The 21,128-nt window shown below is 37.2% G+C and overlaps 1 protein-coding gene across 8 annotated transcripts in view; it reads left to right on the plus strand.

The window, feature by feature from the left end:
- The window catches only part of PTPRD (protein tyrosine phosphatase receptor type D), a 2,533,682-nt gene that overhangs the window by 2,314,771 nt on the left and 197,783 nt on the right, over positions 1–21,128 (plus strand). For all 8 annotated transcript variants that reach the window (XM_086415146.1, XM_086415152.1, XM_086415147.1 and 5 more), the window contains 3 exons: positions 209–478; positions 3,197–3,778; positions 17,732–17,865. In XM_086415146.1, coding sequence (XP_086271272.1) covers positions 209–478; positions 3,197–3,778; positions 17,732–17,865 — 986 coding nt within the window. The remainder of the gene's footprint in view (positions 1–208; positions 479–3,196; positions 3,779–17,731; positions 17,866–21,128) is intronic.

Genomic DNA, 21,128 nt, shown 5'->3' on the forward strand with positions numbered 1-21,128 from the left:
CTAAGATATCAATGACTAAAATAAATTTTTCTGTGTATACACATACCATACTTGTATGGTGTGTATTATCCACAGTTTTACATGTTTTGTTTTTGGACAATCCACAATATGTTTCAATATGTGTCTGTACAGTGCATGTCATGTGTTGAATCAAGCTGTTTTTTCTTGCCTTGTATATTTTATCATCTTCCTTTGTGTTTTGTTCCAGTTCGCCGTGTCCCACCAAGATTCTCTATCCCACCCACTAATCATGAGATCATGCCAGGTGGAAGTGTTAATATCACCTGTGTGGCTGTGGGGTCACCAATGCCTTATGTGAAGTGGATGTTGGGGGCAGAAGATCTGACACCTGAAGATGATATGCCAATAGGAAGAAATGTCCTAGAACTGAATGATGTAAGACAGTCAGCAAATTACACCTGTGTTGCTATGTCGACACTGGGTGTCATTGAAGCAATAGCACAGATCACTGTCAAAGGTATGCTCAGTAGTTCATGCTTGGAGGATCTGGGTACCCTCACATCAACTGACTAATGCCTCTACAAAGTCTGTTCTTGGAATCCTAAAATGAATCAGTTCATTGGTCAGTGTTTCACATATCATAGCCCAGTCTTATTTGTGGTATCACGTTAGATACACATATCTAGGTAGGCACATTCTCTCTTAAAAATATTGACAACCTAAGTCATGATAATTTTCAAAATAGTTAAGTGGCAGCCAGGCTCAGGCACTAACAGGGCAGGATGAGGAATGCTCAACATGCTCAGCTGTAATGGTCGGGATGATGTGAACAGGTTTTATATTCATCCAGAACCTTGAGAAGAGGTACATGACAGAAAAATCCAAGTAAGTGTTAGTAAATGCTCAAAATCCCAAAAGACAAAAAAAAAGAGTTGAAATCAACATGGTCTAATAATAGATGCTTTAAATTTTTGATAGACCGTGCCATTAAAATGCAAAATGAAAGTGTGATTATATTCTGTTTCAGCTTCATCTCTCACCTTGTGTAGGTGAAGTGCGCAACAATTTTTTTTTTCCTTGAAATAAGGGTACTGACTATAACCAAAGAATTATATGCCTTGGTTACTTTTGAATCAAAGGAGGGGAAATGAATATGTGAGGGAACCAGCTGTTTTTACACAGTATTTATAGAATTTTAGAAAACTTTCCTAAAATGAATCAGTATGAGAGTAACTTTAGATTCCTGCAAATGTCTGGAACTATTGCAAAATGAGCACAAATCATCTTCCCCTTCTAGGAACTGTGACCCTAAAAAAAATAATGGACCACACATAATGTAGTCAGTGTCATACCTTTGACCAAATATATATATACTTACTATATACCATATAAAAGCAATGATGTGACATAACAAGGTACACACCATTTTCAATATTTCATCATTTAAAATATTAATAGTAATGTTTCATTACACTAAGCATACTATTACAGACACAAAACCTGTACTGTATAATCGGCGTCACTTAGTAAAACTGAGAGTATCTGTTAAATATCAGTAAACACACATCTTTGATTAGCAATATTTTTACTTGCCTCAAGAACACAGAAAAGCATCTAGGGAAAATTCAGGTTATCCGCTTTCTTGCAAAATGCCAGACCAGAATATTTAAACAAATGTCGTTTTATTATTATTTTCCATAAAATCCCTTGGCCAAATATTATCATTCCATGGTTCTTAGAGTCGTATGCAAATATTGAATCACCTTTCCCATACTAACCATGTCAGCTTTAAATATTTGAAGATTTGCTAAAGACCTTCAAGAATGCAAAAGCAGGAGTCACATTAAACTAATATCTTGTTCAATTTCTTATCTTTGTTTTCCTGACTCTTGCTACTTCCCTACCCCCTCCTCCTCCAACATAAATAATAAAACATGAGGGTGAAACTTGACAGCAAAAAGTGAATCGAAACTAAAAGCACCTTAGAGAAAGGACTCATTTATTCAGGCAGTCATTTCACAATGCTTCTTAAAACCCTACTCAGGTCTGGACAGTGCTCTAGGTATTGTTGGTGTAACAGTGATCAAGTACAAGTTCGTTATTCTTGAAGAGTTACCATTGTAAGCAGTGTTGTATTTTCTTTAAGTTGAAAAGGAAAGAAGAGTACTAAAGAGCTGTTTATAGGAGTGTTACTTTCTGAGTTTTCTCTAAAAAATCAGCTTGTGAAATTCTCCTTTCTTCCCTAACACCATACTTTTCTGAATCACTGTCCAGGTGAGGTGCTTGAATATGAGGCCACCGGCATAGATGGCTTTCATTCTTAGTTAGTAGCATTTTGAGTCATGCTTTTTTTCTAAAAAAAATAACATGATTTCTAAAATATGAATTTAAATGAAATGTTTTTCATGTAGCTGTAATATGTTACTCATATTGGATATAGAATATCTATTATGACAATAAAATATTTTAAAAAGAGATTTGTGGATAGGCTTTAATTTAGTTCTTCAGCATACTTTGAATATTAAGTAAAAAAGCATGAATTTGAAATTGATGAATTTGAAATTATTATTCTTTGTTACCTTAAAGTTATTGGTTAGATAATTTATTTAAAAAATTATCATTCTGTTGTCTATGTCATACATCTTGAAAACAAAATGAATACTCTTATAGCAATTGAATACCATTTCATTATACTTAAAATTTTGCTCTTTTCAATGTTTATTAGTATTTAGTTGTATTATTTTTTCAAAGCGAGAATCTCATTGGCCAAGCCTTTGGTTATAATAATTGTAATAATTGGAACCACTGTTTTCTCAGGGTGCCAGATAAATTCTAAGAGCATTACTGGATTAGCTCATTAATCTTCACCACAAACTCATGAAATACAGTTACCCAACTGTACAATTCCAATAATACATTTTTTCCTATTTTTCACATGAGAAAACTAAAGCAAACTGAAATTAAGCAATGTATCCAGCATCTCATAGATAATAAATGGTGAATTTCATTATCAGCCCCAAAATGCAACGCTATATAATACACTTCTAGTCACCTGGGGTTTGTCACCTGCGCATGTCTTACTGTACATCCTGACCACTTAGAAAACTACTCTGCTATGATTTCATCTAATTAAATCTCCGCTAGATACATAATCCTATTATTCTAATACTAGAGTTACAGAATCTCGTGATTTCTTAAAGACAATGGGTGCTCATGGCCTTTTTTCTCCCTCAAGCCTTACCCAAACCTCCAGGAACTCCTGTCGTGACTGAGAGCACTGCTACAAGCATCACACTGACGTGGGACTCCGGGAACCCTGAGCCGGTCTCTTACTACATCATTCAGCATAAACCTAAAAATTCTGAGGAACCTTACAAAGAAATTGATGGGGTGGCAACGACACGCTACAGTGTCGCCGGACTGAGCCCCTACTCGGATTACGAATTCAGGGTCGTTGCTGTCAATAACATCGGGCGGGGGCCTCCCAGCGAGCCTGTGCTGACGCAGACCTCAGAGCAAGCACCGTCCAGTGCCCCGCGGGATGTCCAGGCACGGATGTTGAGTTCAACCACCATCTTGGTCCAGTGGAAGGAGCCTGAAGAGCCAAATGGACAGATCCAAGGATACAGAGTTTATTATACAATGGATCCCACTCAGCATGTCAACAACTGGATGAAGCACAATGTAGCTGACAGCCAGATCACTACTATAGGCAACTTAGTGCCCCAGAAAACGTATTCCGTCAAAGTCCTGGCTTTCACCTCAATTGGAGATGGTCCTCTTTCAAGTGACATTCAAGTCATTACTCAGACAGGAGGTAGGTCTGCTTCTGAATGGGGAGTCGGGTGGAGAAGAGTTGGTGCGAAGAAATGGCAGGGGCAGAAACAAAGAACAAAGATAGTAGACGTTTTAGTTTTTGAGATTTAGAGCTTCTAAGTAAGGAGTTAAGGCATGTAAAGAGGAATAGGCATGGACACTGAAAGACTATAAATAATACAGTCCTTTGAAAAGAGGATATATTTAACATCTTTTTTTTTAATTGAAATATGGTTGGTGTACAATATTACATAGGTTTCCAGTGTACCATATAGTGATTCACAATTTTTAAAGGTAATGCTCCATTTACGGTTGTTATAAAATACGGGCTAAATATTCCCCATGTTGTGCAATATATCTTTATAGCTTATACCTAGTAGTCTGTAACTCTTACTCTCCTACCCCTATATGTAGCATCCTTTCTTTTTGTATCCAGATGACTTGAAGACTTTTTGCAGGAGATGGATGAATGCATCCACCATGCAGCATTTAGAGAATAGAAGAACCATGCTTCTTTGTATTAGCAACTCTGATAGAATAGTACCAAAAATTTATTTAGTCTGTGGAGGGGTGGATAATTCAAGATAAAGTTAAAACTAAAACCATTTGTCAGGAGGCCTTGGGTATTTAAATGGCTTATATTTTTCCAGGAAGCAGCTTGCTTAAAAATTAATATTCTGTTAATGTTTTTGATTTTTTTTTCTTTCTATGGGCTCACGGGTAAAGACAGTTACCAATATCTGAAATCAAACTTTGGGGCCTTGTTCACCCATTTTACTGGATGTTAGAGCAGACACCAGTGATTTTATGAAGAAAAACTTGGCCCTTCTAGTAGTTTTATTTTTATAAGAGGATACCAGATTTCTGTGGTCTTAGATTCAAATTGATCAGTTCATCATGGGATGAGTTTTGCCTGGGAAATCCCAAGGGCAGAGGATCCTGGTGGGCTACAGTCCAAATGGTTGGGCATGACTGAACATGCTTACACATACACGGGAATAGCCATAGTGGGTTTTTTTTAAGTTTATTCTTAAATATCTGAGAACTGTTCATATGACTGTTTATTATGTTGGAGCCTCTTAAACTTGTACTGGGGCTTCCTGGTGGCTCAGATGGTAAAGAATCTGCCTCCAATGCTGGAGACCAGGTTTAATCCCTGGGTGAGGAAGATCCCCTGGAGAAGGAAATGGCAACCCACTCCAGTATTCTTGCCTGGAGAACCCCATGGACAGAGGAGCCTGATGGGCTACAATCCATGGGATCGCAAAGAGTTGGACACGACTGAGTGACTGACGCTTTCAAACCTGCATTAATCTGTGATTTTCTTGGCGGTATGCCATTGGTTTGTTCTGGGGATCCACATATGAATCATATAATTGGAGATCGTGTCTATAATCTGTAGTCATAGCTCATGGGTAATCCTGAGAATTAATTATTACATTTTCTCAGCTGTCAAAAGTTGATAAACTTATGTGTAACCACTGACTTGTTTTTTTTTTTTTCTAATTTTATTTTATTTTTAAACTTTACATAATTGTATTAGTTTTGCCAAATATCAAAATGAATCCGCCACAGGTATACATGTGTTCCCCATCCCGAACCCTCCTCCCTCCTCCCTCCCCATACCATCCCTCTGGGCCGTCCCAGTGCACCAGCCCCAAGACTTGTTTTTATGTTGTGGACTTTCTGAATCTTGTGGCTGAGAACTTTCGCCTTGGCTACTAGAAATCTAGTATGTTTGTAGTTCTCCTACCTTTATTTTCATACTATTATTTGGTTCTTACTGGCTTGTTCATGGGTTTATCACTAAAATATCAAAAATATAACTGTAGAAGTGGTTTATCATAGTTATACTAAAAATCATGTATCTTCTTGATTTGGCTTTTACTGTGTTCACGGTTCTGTGTTTGTTATGTTAATATGCATGAAAGTATTATAGAGTAAGTTTTTCATAAGTTTCTCATTGAAAATGTAGAAATCAGTGAATCTCATTCTTTTTCTCGACTGAAAATAGTCAACTGTTGAGATTATTTTTTATTATACTATTCTAGCAGTTAAATAGGGAGAAGGCAAGGGCACCCTACTCCAGTACTCTTAAGTGGAAAATCCCATGGACGGAGGAGCCTGGTAGGCTGCAGTCCATGGGGTCTCTGCGAGTCGGACACGACTGAGTGACTTCACTTTGACTTTTCACTTTCATGCATTGGAGAAGGAAATGGCAACCCACTCCAGTGTTCTTGCCTGGAGAATCCCAGGGACGGAGGAGCCTGGTGGGCTGCAGTGCATGGGGTCGCGAAGAGTCGGACACAACTGAGCCACTTCCCTTTCACTTTTCACTTTCATGCATTGGAGAAGGAAATGGCAACCCACTCCAGTGTTCTTGCCTAGAGAATCCCAGGGACAGGGGAGCCTGGTGGGCTGCTGTCTCTGGGGTTGCAGAGTCTGACATGACTGAAGCGACTTAGCAGCAACAGCAGCAGTTAAATAACCATTAAAGATATAAGAACGTATATAGGAAGAGTATATATCTATACTCAAGTTCTAGGTTTTTAGATTTTTCAGCTTTTATACTGTAAGAAACTCTGATCTTAGAGTAATGTAACCAAGGTTTGAATCTGTAAGTCCCATTTTTAGCTCTATAACCTTTGACAAGTTCCTTCATCTCTCTGAACTTCAGTTTTCTCATCTAAAGTAATAACCACCTTATAGTGTTTAGGGGTAGTAGTTTTTTGTTTTGTTTTGTTTTAATTTTCCTAAGGCTGCTATACAAAATGCTACTTCCTGCGTGGCTGAAACAATAAAAATGGACCATCTTTTGTTGTGGTGACTAGAAGTTTGAGAACCAAGTGTCAGCAGGCTTGGTTCTGGGAGAGCTGTCAGCGAGGCCCTGGGGCTCACTCCTAGCTTTTGGTGGTTTGCTGGTAATCTTGGCTGTTCCTCAGCTTATAGAAGCATCACTGTGATTTCTGCCTACATTGTTCATGGCCTTCTCCCTGGGTGCATGTTCCTCTGTCCAAATTTCCCTTTTTTATAAGGTATCAGTCATAATGGTTTAGGGCCCAACCTAATGATACCAGGTAATCCTGATAATGACTAATTACATCTAATATAATGACTGATTCTATCTGCAGTAATTTTATTTCCAAATAAGGTCACTTAATAAGGTTCTTGGTATTAGGAATTCAACATATGATAATTTTTGTGGGAGACTCTTCAACCCGTAACAAGACTATCAATTAGATAATGGACAGAAATATTTTATAACTTCAGTTGTATATAACCATCATTATCATCATCATCATAATAGGCTGGGCAGTCTGCTTCTGGGTATATTAATTCTTCCTACTCATTTAGATAGATGAGGAATTATCTCAAGTAAATGGAGGATCAGTAAAGGTAAAAAGAGTCAGTAACTTCCTTTGGGTCATAGGTTATTAATTGGACACTCTAGATTCTTTTATGCACCATTATCTTTTCTATTACTTTTCAGAATTTTTATTTGGTATCAGGTATAGCTGATTGAGAAACAGTGTTGTGATAGCTTTAGGTGAGTGCTGAAGGAACTCTGCCATACCTACACATGTATCCATTCTCCCCCAGACTCCCCTCCCACCCAGGCTGCCACATATCATGGGGCGGAGTTTCATGTGCTATGCACTGTGACCTTGTCGGTTATGCATTTTAAGTATAGCAGTGTGTCCATGTCCATCTGAAACTCCCTAACTCACTCCCCTGCTTCTTACCCCTGTCAGCCATAGGCTTGTTCTCCAACTCTGTGAGTCTGTTTCTGTTATGTCAGTTCATTTGCATTGTTTCTTTTTAGGTTCCACATATAAGGGATGTCTTAGGATAGTTCTCCTTCTCTGTCTCACTTCACGTGGTAGGACCTTCTCCAGGTTCATGCATGTTGCTACACATGGAATTATTTCGTTCTTTTTATCGGCTGGTTATATTCCATTGCATATATGTACCATGTCTCTATCCATTCCTCTGTCAATGGACTTTTCGGTTGCTTCCATGTCTTGAGTATTGGGTATTGTAAACAGTGCTGCAACGAACACTGCTGTACATATATCTTTTCGGATCTTGTTTTTCTCCAGATATAGGCCCAGGAGTAGGATTGCAGGGTCATATGGCAACTCTGTTTTTAATTTTTTAAGAAATCTCCATACCATTGCTGTACCAATGTATATTCTACCAGCAGTGTGGGAGGGTTCCCTTTTCTCCACACCTTCCCTGGCATTTATTGTTTGTGGATTTTTTCATGATAGCCATTCTGGCTGCTATGAGGTGATATCTCATTGTGGTTCTGACTTGCATTTCTCTAATAATTAGCAACATGGAACATCTTTTCATGTGCCTGTTGGCCATCTGTATTCTTCTCTGAAGAAATATGTGTTTAGGTCTTCTGCCCATTTTGAGTGGGTTGTTATGATACTGTTAAGCGTCATGAGCTATTTGTCAATTTTTGAGACTAGTTCCTTATCCCTTATCCTAATACCCATTGGTGGGTTGTCTTTTTATTTTCTTGTTTCCTTTGCTGAAGCACCATTGTCTTTTAAATTAATAATTTACAAATGTCTTACTTTTTTTTTTTTTTTGGTTCTTACTAGGTTTTTGAACAGAGGCAGGAAATACAGAGTTTCAAGTATTGCATCCAAGAATTAAGGATGATTTACTTCTGAAATACTTGTAGTAGCTATTCAATTATCCTAGTACAGAGGTACACTAAACCGTTTAGATAGGAAAAAAATATGTATTTATCTAAAAGAAGAAGGAATACCTTTTTAATAGGTTATTATACTTGATCACTAAATCTGCTTCTTAATTTTCTAACTACAAATTTTAGCATGAATATCAAAGTGTTTCATATTTTTTTTTCTTATGACAGGAGGATTTAGCTAAGAAACCAAATAGTTTCTGAAACTAAATTCAACCAAAACATAAGAATCTTTGCGAATCATGAGTATCCTTATCTTAAGAACATGAAATGGCAGACGATAATGCTTTTAGTCACAATTTAATGAAAGATATAGAACTGATGTTTCAGTAGACCATATTTTGATTTTCTGTATTACCAGGGGACATAATGTAACATAAATCATTACTCAGTGAAGGTAATATTATGACAAGAGCAATTGAGTTAATGTGATCCAGGGACTCTCTACCTAAAAAAAAAAAAAATCTAGATGAATGGGTCACAGATGCATTAGAATAGCTGTTATCAATTTCTGTTTAACTTTTTTTTTTTTTACATTAAGGTATTTCCAAGAACCTTGCATAATAGTTGTGATTTTAATACCCATTGATTGAGAAGATATATAATGACATGATGACTTGTGCCTGCCAAGATCAATAGGCTAAAGAAAACCTTCCAAAATGGCACAATGATTTGATCTGTTCTCCAGACTTAATTAACAAAGGCCATTTGATGTTAGTGGACACCTGCCAAATACAATGATGTTAGTTCTGATATAATTAATGCTGAGATGCTCTTGATTAGCTAATTCATAGAACCACTGCTCAGCAAAACATAAAACCATTATAAAATATTATTTTATTAGGTTATATAAAATTTAAGTTTATGATTATTCTCACTAATATTTTTTTTCCAAAAAACTACAAAAATGCACAGGTCAGTAATATATCTATATGAACTTCTCAAATATATTTTAATTTTATATCCAGAGAGAGATATATTGTATGTCTACTTAATCAGAAAGGTACATTCATTATATTACCTTTAATCCCCTGACAATAGCATTCCTGTTTTTGTTTAAAATCAGACTCTGCAGAAACGGTAATTAGAAATAAAATGAGTTTAAGAGAGACATTATTACTTTTGATTTTTTCTAAGAGTACCATCATACATATTGATATAAATGGAGTTGATGTAAATTCATAATTTCTAGTAATATAGACAATCAAAATATCTGTCTATTGTTGTTCAGTCACTTAGTTGTGTCCAACTCTGCGACCCTATGGACTGCAGCACACCAGACTTCCCTGTTCTTCGCCATCTCCCAGAGCTTGCTCAGACTCATGTCCATTGAGTCAGTGATGCCATCCACCCATCTCATCCTCTGCCATCCCCATCTCCTCCTGCCTTCAACCTTGCCCAGCATCAGGGTCTTTTATAATGAGTCAACTCTTTGCCTCAGGTAGCCAAACTGTTGGAGCTTCAACTTCAGCATCAGTCCTTCCAATGACTATTCTGGGTTGATTTCCTTTAGGATTGACTGGTTTGACCTCCGTTTAGTCCAGGGGACTCTCAAGAGTTTTCTCTAACACTACAGTTCAAAAGCATCAATTATTCCATGCTCAGCCTTCTTTATGGCCAACTCTCACATCTGTACATGACTGCTGTCAAAACCAAAGCTTTAACTGTAACTATATGGACCTTTGTCGGCAAAGTAATGTCTCTGCTTTTTAATAAGTTCTCCAGGTTTATCATAGCTTTTCTTCCAAAGAGCAGGCATATTTTAATTTCATGGCTGTAGTCACCATCTACAGTGATTTTTGAGCCCAAGAAAATAAAATCTGTCACTATTTCCATTGTTTCCCCCCCTATTTGGCCATGAAGTGATGGGACCAGATGCCATCATCTTAGTTTTTTGAATGTTGAGTTTTAAGACAGCTTTTTCTTTTTTCACTCTCCTCTTTCACTTTCATCAAGCAGCTCTTTAGTTCCTCTTTGCTTTCTGCCATCAGGGTGGTGTCATTGCAAATCTGAAGTAGTTGATATTTCTCCCAGCAATCTTGATTCCAGCTTGTGCTTCATCCAGACCAGCATTTTGCATGATATACTCTGCATAGAAGTTAAATAAGCAAGGTGACAATATACAGCCTTGACGTACTCCTTTCCCAATTTGGAACCAGTTCCTTGTTGCATGTCTGGTTCTAACTGTTGCTTTTTGGCCTGTATACAGGTTTCTCAGGAGTCAGGTAAAGTAGTCTGGTATTCCCATCTCTCTCTAAGAATTTTCCACAGTTTGTTTTGATTCACAAAGTCAAAGGCTTTAGTGTATCAGTGAAGTAGAAGTAGATTTTTTTTTTCTGGAATTCTATTGCTTTTTCTATGATCCAACAGATGTTGGCAATTTGACCTCTGTTTTCTCTGCCTTTCTAAATCCATCTTGAACATCTGGAAGGACTTGGTTCACAAGACCTTGTTGAACCTACAGTTGAAGCTCGTTTGGAAGATCTTAAGCATACTTTGCTAGCCTGTGAAATGGGTGCAATAGTGTGATAGTTTGAACATTCTTCGGCATTGCCTTTCTTTGAGTTTGGAATGAAAACTGACCATTTCCAGTCCTGTGGCCACTGATGAGTCTTCCAGATTGGCTCACATTTTAAGTACAGCACTTTCACAGCATCATCTTAAGGATTTGAAATAGCTCAGCTGGAAACCCATCACCACCACTAGCTTTGTTTGTAATGATGCTTCGTATGGCCCACTTGACTTCACACTCCAGGATGTCTGGCTCTAGGTGTGTGATCACATTATTGTGGTTATCCAGGTCATTAAGATCTTTTTTTGTTTAGTTTTTCTGTAACTTTTTGCCACCTCCTCTTAGTATCTTTTTCTTCTGTTAAGACCATACCATTTCCTTTATTGTGCTCATTTTGCATGAAATGTTCCCTTGGTATCTCTAATTTTCTTGCAAAGTTCTCTTGTCTTTTTCAATTCTGTTGTTTTCCTCTCTTTGCATTGTTCACTTAGGAAGGCTTCCTTATCTCTCCTTGCTCTTGTTTCAAACTCTGCATTCAGATGGATATATCTTTCTTTTTCTCATTTGCCTTTTGCTTCTCTTCTTTTCTCAGCTATTTGTAAGTTTCCTCAGACAACCACTTTGACTTTTTGCGTATCTTTTTCTTGGATATCTATTTATAGTCAGTAATATAGTCCCTTAATTATGAATATTAGTGCAGATGAAACTATCACATAATCTTTAAATGATTCTAAATATAAAAAAGTTTTGGTTAAAATGATTATTTTCTAAATGTATAGATTAATCATCCAGAGTTTCCATCGCTTTAACTTCTGGCATTATAATTACTTGCGACTAGTTCGCCTTGAAAATACGTGGACTGTATGGTCATTGACAAGGGAAGTATTTATGTTATGTTGGGGAAAAACTCTGCTATGGAAAAACACCTTCAGAAAAGATGTCTGTTATAGTTTTCTCATGTATATAATTATATAAGAATGTAGGGTAACTATATTTTACAAAAGAAGTACAAATAAAACTCTTCTAAAGAAATGTAATAAATTAACATCTTCAACCTGTGCACTGAAATAAATGTTGTATGTTGTTCATGCTAATGGGACAATCATAAAGTTATTAAATACTAATGCGTGTCTTTTTTCTGAACTTTCTTTAGAAAACACATCTGACCTCTAATTCTTCTATGCATTCAATAAATTCTTGGAGAAAGTACTGATTTTTATGTGCAGACCTTAATAGTATAGGTCTTTGAAAGGAAAATAATTATATGCATTTACTAAGTAAATATTAATGAGTGGTATCAACTTTAAATGTTTTGAAGAAGCAAAATTGTAATAGAACTATGACATTTTAGAGACATTGTGCTTTAGATTTTCATAATTTTTAAATCATTTCATTACTATTAAATATATATATCAACAAGTCAATATAGGCAAATTAAAAAAGACTGATTTCCAATAACAAAAATTTAAATGCTTTTTCTAGGTTATTTTAGCAATGAGTAAAAGAGCTGTTTCTATAAATACAACTGTAATAAAATTTAACTTTTTCTTATTGATGCCTAATGACAGTTGAGAACAAGATTTAGGCAGGTGCTTGTGTATTAAGTACTACTTTTGTCAATAATATATCTGTAGCACTTAGAAATCCGACTCCTTGTTTGAATTTGGTTTTGTTTTACTACCACTATAATTCTGGCTGTTGTTTTTATTGTTGTTGTTACCATTTGTCAATATGCTAGATACTCACATTTTAAAATATGTACCTTATTAGAGCACTAACTATTTTAACAATAAGTTATTTGTTTGTTTGTTTGTTTTAATCTCTTGGTACATTTCATATTTATACTATGGTGAGGCAAAATTGTTTTTTAGCCAGCTTATATGTGTGCTAACCTGTTTCTCTTCTAAAATCTACTGAAATTTTATTTCTTCTAATTATCAAAGTTTAGATATCATGCAGATTTTCTTTTCACTTTTTATTCATTCTCCATTCTCTTTAAGTTGCCTTCAGATATTTGTATTGAGTATAATTGTATTACTATGCAAATATTTTACATTTCTCAATGGGTTATAATCTTATTTTAGGGAACTGATAACCCATATTTGTATTTCTTTGTGGACATTAAATAAGCAATCAAGAAGAAGGATATAACAGCACCACTTCACCAAATATAAGGATTTATTAAATACAATTTTAAAGAAAAACTATTTTTACATTCTTTTTCTCTTTCCACGTGTAAACTTTTTGGTTTCTGGTCACAGTTACTACACTTACATTTCTGGATGAGTTTTGTTGTTGTTGTTCTTCTTCCTCCATATGTTTTCCAGAGTCTTAGATTTTCCCATAAAATGAATCTGAGGTTCATTAGTGAGAGAAATGGTACAAAACAGGAAAGCTCTTAATAGAATAAAAATTAAATATACATAGTCTAACCTGAAGTAAATGAGATAAAAGAATGTTAGTAAGTGTGAGGTGTAAACATTGTGAGAGTATTTTATATATATATATGCTGCTTCTGCTGCTAAGTCACTTCAGTCGTGTCTGACTCTGTGCAACCCCATAGATGGCAGCCCACCAGGCTCCCTCATCCCTGGGACTCTCCAGGCAAGAACACTGGAGTGGGTTGCCATTTCCTTCTCCAATGCATGAAAGGAAAAGGAAAAGTGAAAAGTGAAAGTGAAGTCCCTCAGTTGTGTGTGTGTGTGTGTGTGTATCCGGAGGGAAAAGGAAAAGGGGAGAGGGAGGGAGACAGGGAAGGAGAGAAAGAGGGAAAAGGGTATGGAAAAAGATAAATATAAATGTTAACAGAGCCTTTGTAGCATTGTATTTGGTGTAAAATTCTGACCGATGATGAAATTTCCCTGTGTCTCCAAGTGGCACAGACAAAATAAATATGACAGTTGGGAGTCCACTAAAGTGTTTTCTTCTAAACATATATTATGATCATTAGGACTAATTTGTTTGGGGAATATATAAATAAATACATTACTATCATAGATTACTATCATAGCTTTTTTTTTTTTTTTTTTTTGGCTTTAAAGCCTCAGCTTCATTGTGGATGTTTCAGCACTGACTAAATGATAATGAGAAAGCAATATCTTTAGGTGAACCCACAGTTCCCTGGTGGCTCAGACAGTAAAGAATCTGCCTGCAGAGCAGGAGACATGGGTTCGATTCCTGAGTTGGGAAGATCCCCTGGAGAATGGATAGGCTACCCACTCCAGTATTCTTTGGCTTCCCTGGTGGCTCAAATGGTAAAGAGCCTGTGTGCAGTGCAGGAGACCAGTGTTCAATCCCTGGGTCGGGAAGATCCCCTGGAGGAGGGCATGGCAACCCACTCCAGTGTTTTTGCCTAGAGAATTCCAGAGACAGGGGAGCTTGGAAGGCTACAGTCCGTAGGTTTGCAAAGAGTCAGACAGGACTGAGTGACTTTCACTTTCCCAATTCCCAAGAAAGTCTGAGTAGTGTCACCCTTAAGACACATGTGGGCACAGAACCTGATATAACAAAAAAAAAAAATCTTTTAAGCCCTGATCCATATGCTAGATTTTGTCTGTAGACATCTTTTGCCCAATACAGTGTTTTCTATTTCATTTCAACTGTTTCAGTTTATTTAAGATTATAAAGAAATTGAAAGATTTTACCTAGAAGATTCATTATCAACTCCTGTTGAAAAATCAGAAGCTTGGGCAAGTCTGAACCCACATCCCACAAGGCAGCCGTCTCCTGGCTCAGAGCATCACTGACTCCTTCTGGTGGCCCAGGCACTCCCGTGACCCTGTGTCCACATGGCCTTCTCATCCGCCTGGCATTTCTAGGCACTGGTATTTCTACTACAAGTTTACAGTCTAATAAATTATCTGCCAGCCCACTTCAAAAAAGATGGTGAAAGCAGAGGAGGAGAACCTCATTGTATTATGTAGCAGAGGAGGACAACCTCATTGTACTATTTAAAAAGTCTATCCAGTCGCGTAATCACTACTTACTTACTTTGTGCAAGGGTAAAATGAACATTTACACCCTCTGAGACTCTGATGTAGCTATTTCATTATTTAGAAAGAGAGGGCTTTGAATAGAACCAAACAGAATTAGGGGATTAAAGGAAGTGTATGGCACTAAACAAGGATGAAACATCGGGACCTACCAGGAATTTGTTTGAGACAAATTAAAAGCAAAAAAGTAAACAGTTTAAGTAAGAAAAAGTTAATTAGATTCCCACAATGTTTTCAGTCACTGTCACTCAATTTATTATTAGCATTAGCAGGGAGGAAATATATAACCAGCATTTATTATCCTGAGAGCAGCCTTTCAATACTGTCTGTGTTGTTAATTCTTGACAGTACTTTATTCGGTTTGGATTATGTCAGAAGTTATCACAAGGTGTTCTTTCCCAGACTTGTGGAAGTTGGAATAAAACTAGAGAAAAAGAAGTGACTGCATACATATGCATAGGCATGTGTATTTTTAGGTTGAGAAAACCTTTCATCGTCTGAATATTAGAATTCAAACATCATTCTCCCATCTGTCTGATCATTCTTGGCTTCCATTGTGGCTCCTGCCTGTGATATTGGTATTTTCCTTTAAAAATAATGCGTTTTCTCTTTGATTTGCTGTTTGCCTGATTGTTTTCTTATTTTCTTCTGTTCTACCTTCTCTTGCTCTTGATCTCTTATCTTCTTTTGTCTCCACCTCTCACCTCTCAGTGTGAATGATTGTGTTAGGTCACCTGTTGGGCAGGTTCTTTAAAAAAAAATAGATACCCAGTTCAGAAAGTACATTCCTGGAGGCATCAAATTAATGAGTATCTCAAAGCCTGTGGTACAACAGGGGAGAAAAGAAGATTAATTAGAAATATGAAGTACTGATTATTGGCCTTACGCATCAGTCCAGACACAAGTGTATGCACTTATTCACACACACACACACACACACACACACACACACACACACACACTCTCACAGGTTAACAGACCAGATGAGGAATGAAATGATAATTAGGGATCCCAGAAACCATTGTAGGTCCTTTTAAACTTGAATCTCTTTTTCAAACAAAAGGCAGTTTTTTAGTCGTACTGCAGAGAGATGACTACAGAAAGAAAAGGAAGCTTTACATTTTATATTTCCAACGACTTTCTTTCTGAAAATGATGCTTTAATTATTGTTTAAGAAATTGATGTCAAAAAAAAAAGAAATTGATGTCATACATCAGCTACAAGTTATGTTGTTTGTACATATTTTTGAATGCTTATGCTCATTTGCCAAAAATACTTGAGGTGTTCTTTTCCCCTCTGGTATGGAGTATTATTCTTATCTTTTTTTAATTTAAATATACACACAATTCTCATGTGAACTTGTGGGCATACGGACATATATTCAGATATGGCACTTTGAAACATACCATAATATCAGGAGTAATGATCAAAATATTTAATGGCCACCAAGACATGGGCACCAGCCAGAGTAGACATTGGGCAAGAACAATGTAAGTAAGGGTAATTGTGCCACTGATGCCCTGAAGTGCATTAGCCTTGTATATAATGGGTAGAGGACCTCATGGGATTAGGTGCTAACTAGGAGGTTGGTGTTAGTAAAATTTATTCTAATTCAACATTCGGGTAAGGTGTTTTCAACTAGATCCAATTCTTGATTTCATCTGTATATAGCTGTTCCAAATTGTCTATTGCATGGATCATATGACCAAGGTACAAATTGTAGATGACCTCTATTAAATTCCTATGAAAGTGAAAGTGTTAGTTGCTCAATCATGTCTGATTCTTTGTGATCCCATGGACTGTAGCTTACCACACTTCTATGTCCATGGAGTTCTCCAGGCAAGAATACTGAAGTGGGTTGCCATTCTCTTCTCCAGGGGAACAGCTCAACCCAGGGATCGAACCCTGGTCTCCCACATTCCTAGCAGATTCTTTACTGTCTGAGCCACCAGGGAAAACTATATTAAATTCGTATATTTGTGATTGTAAGTGTGGTCTATAAACTTTTTAACTTGTGTAGTAATTTAGTTCTTTCTCACTTGGGACAATATTAAATTTATATTGGGTCTAGTGTATTAACTCATATAAACTCATTTAGAGATTAGAAAGAATTGTTAGTGTTAGGTTTTTAAATTCTCTTTATTTTACATCTGTTTAAAAATGGGTTGGTAACCAAAAAAAATACTAATGATTATGCTTGCCTATAGATTTTGCTAATGGAGTGAAGGTGAGATTTTATAAACCTAATTGGAAATTGTTTTGAAAGTAAACTATAGTACTAAAAAATAAGTTCCTCCTCAATTGTAAAATAGCAATAGCTTTTATGTATTTAACATTTTATGTGATTTAGGCAATCTTCATTCCAAGTGCTCTACATAAATCATGTTGATTGCTCACAACAGTATCATCACATTTATTGCTTATAACAATATTATAATAAATATTATCCTTAAAGTTGAATTCAGAAACTGATATATTTACATTTGCTAATTCCACATCTTACATATATATTAAACCACTCAAGGACAAGGACAATATGTGTAACATTGTCCTTATGCCTTAAAGGAGAAAAAATGGGCTCTTTATTCCTAGGTTAACTTGGACACTGTAAGAAACCTTGCTCTCTGCTCAGCTAATACATGTGAACACTGAAAGGTTAAACAGTTAATGCAAGAATTTCCGATTATTTCTGGTAACAGTGAGCTTAATCCTTTGCTTTTCTGTTTTTAGTCCCAGGGCAGCCACTAAATTTCAAGGCAGAACCTGAATCGGAAACAAGTATTTTGCTGTCTTGGACGCCTCCACGTTCAGACACCATCGCCAGCTATGAACTGGTCTACAAAGATGGGGAGCATGGAGAGGAGGTAGGACTGTGCTTCTCACCTTGTCGCCATTCGTGGCATCGAGACACTACTCTCATTCTGTTTACTTGCCCAAGTTCCGTTAAAAGGTCAGGTAGCTACTGAGGACGTTGGTGGGAAAGATTTATTCATAAAAAGAGAAAATTGACCAAAAAAAAAAAAAGAAAGAGTATTTGGAGACTTGATGGGAGTAGGACAGAAGAGACAAAAAAAAAAATGGCTATTGTCTCTAACGGATTTTTTTTTTTTAATTCGGGTTTCCAAGATGCTTACGGAAGTATTGGGTTGTAAAATAATATACTCCTTGATATTTGGAGATTTCCTTTCTTTGTCTTCTGCATTAAAATACTTAAGTCACAGTTAACACTTGACTAAGTGAGCTCCAAGGCTTTGGGTAGATGAATTTGTCCCAACTGGTTTCAGAGAAAGATGCCCCAGAGCAAATGTTCATTTGTATGCCATTGATTGTTTGATATGAGTGTGTATGTATCTATATGTATATCTATATATCAATACTTATTGGCTTCCCAGATGGTACTAGTGGTAAAGAACCCACCTGCCAATGCAGGAGACACAAGAGATGTGGGTCCAATCCCTAGGTCGGGAAGATCTTCTGGAGGAAGCCATGGCAACCCACTCCAGAATTCTCTACTAGAGAATCCCTGTGGACAGATGAGCCTGGAGGGCTCCGTAGGATCGCAAAGTCCGTAGGATCGCAAAGAATCAGATGCGAATCAATGTGATGCACACACACATATAATTTGATTATGTTATGCAAATAAGCATAGAAGGCTAAAAATTGTTAATAGTTACTAAAAAGAAAAAGAAAAATCAGAATAACATACATTTACAGGTACTGTAATAAGGGTTTCACATATATTAACTCAATCCAACAGTAGTGCTTTATGTCAGCCTCTATTATTAATCTGTTTCACATATTAACAAAATGGATACAAAGAAAAAAGTTCAAGTATTTGCCCAAAGCCTCATATAGACAATTTATAGAATCTGTTCTCTTGACTTCATGATACACGGGCCTGTGGGTATACTTTGAACAGATTCTATAAATCACTATTAAGAAACATCTAATATTTTCAGAAAGGGGATATATGATAATAATATATATTTAATTTGTTATCATGAAACTCATTAGGGAACATCAGGGCAAAAAAGTTTATAAAACTATATGTGAAAACTCAATTCACCAAGCCATTTTATTATATCTCTTAGCATTCTTTGTCTTAAAAAAGGCCAACTTCACAAAGCAAAACAGCCCTGATTTCTAACAAAGAATACTTTTTTAAAAGACTCACAAACACAGTGAACTATTACCGATTAACTTCTGGCTCATCACTTTGAATGCTATACTAAGTTAATGTTAATAAACCTGTTTTATTACATCTCTGAAGTGAGCAGGTTCTAAGAGCAGTGCTTTTAGGTTTAGCTAACAAAGCCAATTCCAATTAATAACTCAACAAATTCTAGAACTAAAGTGTTGATGTAAGTACTCGTGTTACAAATGTTTGTAGTACAACATAAATTAACATTAAATTATTTAAAATCCTTCAGTTCAGTTCAGTTCAGTCGCTCAGTCATGTCAGACTCTTTGCCACCCCATGAACCGCAGCACACCAGGCCTCCCTGTCCATCACCAACTCCCGGAGTCCACCCAAACCCATGTCCACTGAGTCGGTGATGCCATCTAACCATCTCATCCTCTGTAGTCCCCTTCTCCTCCTGCCCTAAATCTTTCCCAGCATCAGGATCTTTTCAAATGAGTCAGCTCTTCGCATCAGGTGGCCAAAGTATTGGAGTTTCAGCTTCAACATAAGTCCTTCCAATGAACACCCAGGACTGACCTGTTTTAGGATGGACTGATTGGATATCCTTGCAGTCCAAGGGACTCTCAAAGGGACTCTCAGGAGTCTTTTACAACACCACAGTTCAAAAGCATCAGTTCTTCGGCGCTCAGCTTTCTTTATAGTCCAACTCTCACATCCATAAATGACTACAGGAAAAACCATAGCCTTGACTAGATGGACCTTTATGGACAAAGTAATGTCTCTACTTTTTAATATGCTGTCTAGGTTGGTCATAACTTCCCTTCCAAAGAGTAAGCGTCTTTCAATTTCATGGCTGAAATCACCATCTGCAGTGATTTTCGGAGAGGACAATGGCACCCCACGCCAGTACTCTTGCCTGGAGAATCCCATGGACGGCGGAGCCCGGTGGGCTCCGCCATCCATGGGGTTGCTAGGAGTCGGATACGACTGAGTGACTTCACTTTCGCTTTTCACTTTCATGCATTCGAGAAGGAAATGGCAACCCACTCCAGTGTTCTTGCCTGGAGAATCCCAGGGACAGGGGAGCCTGATGGGCTGCCATCTATGGGGTCGCACAGAGTTGGACACGACTGAAGCGACTTAGCAGCAGCAGTGATTTTAGAGCCCCCCAAAATAAAGTCAGCCACTGTTTCCACTGTTTCCCCATCTATTTGCCATGAAGTAACGGGACCAGTACTTTGGCCACCTCATGCAAAGAGTTGACCCATTGGAAAAGACTCTGATGCTGGGAGGGATTGGGAGCAGGAGGAAAAGGGGACAACAGAGGATAAGATGGCTGGATGGCATCACCGACTCAATAGACGTAAGTTTGAGTGTACTCCGGGAGTTGGTGATAGACAGGGAGGCCTGGCATGCTGCAATTCATGGGGTCGCAAAGAGTCAGACATGACTGAGCAACTGAACTGAATGGGACCGGATGCCATGATCTTCGTTTTCTGAATGTTGAGCTTTAAGCCAACTTTTTCACTCTCCTCTTTCACTTTCATCAAGAAGTTCTTAGTTCACTTTCTGCCATAAGGGTGGGGTTATCTGCATATCTGAGGTTATTGATATTTCTCCCGGCAATCTTGATTCCAGCTTGTGCTTCCTCCAGCCCAGCGTTTCTCATGATGTACTCTGCATATAAGTTAAATAAGCAGGGTGACAATGTACAGCCTTGATGTATTCCTTTTCCTGTTTGGAACCAGTCTGTTGTTCCATGTCCAGTTCTAACTGTTGCTTCCCGACCTGCATACCCTATTAAAAATAAAAACAGTTATGAGAGAGGTGGTCTTTTGGCAATGGTTGGATACTTGACTTTTGGCATCCCTACTGTGCTTTACAAATGTTTATTTAGGAAATTCCTTTTTTTTCTTATTATTTGGTAAGTCTAAAATTTGTTAAAGCTTTTTTATTTGCAAGCCAGAACGCCCTAAGGATGTT

This window comes from Bos grunniens, chromosome 8, assembly GCF_055505025.1.
Source record: "Bos grunniens cultivar Pamir isolate PY7600 chromosome 8, Bosgru_T2T1.0, whole genome shotgun sequence".
In the NCBI taxonomy this organism is placed as follows: domain Eukaryota; kingdom Metazoa; phylum Chordata; class Mammalia; order Artiodactyla; family Bovidae; genus Bos; species Bos grunniens.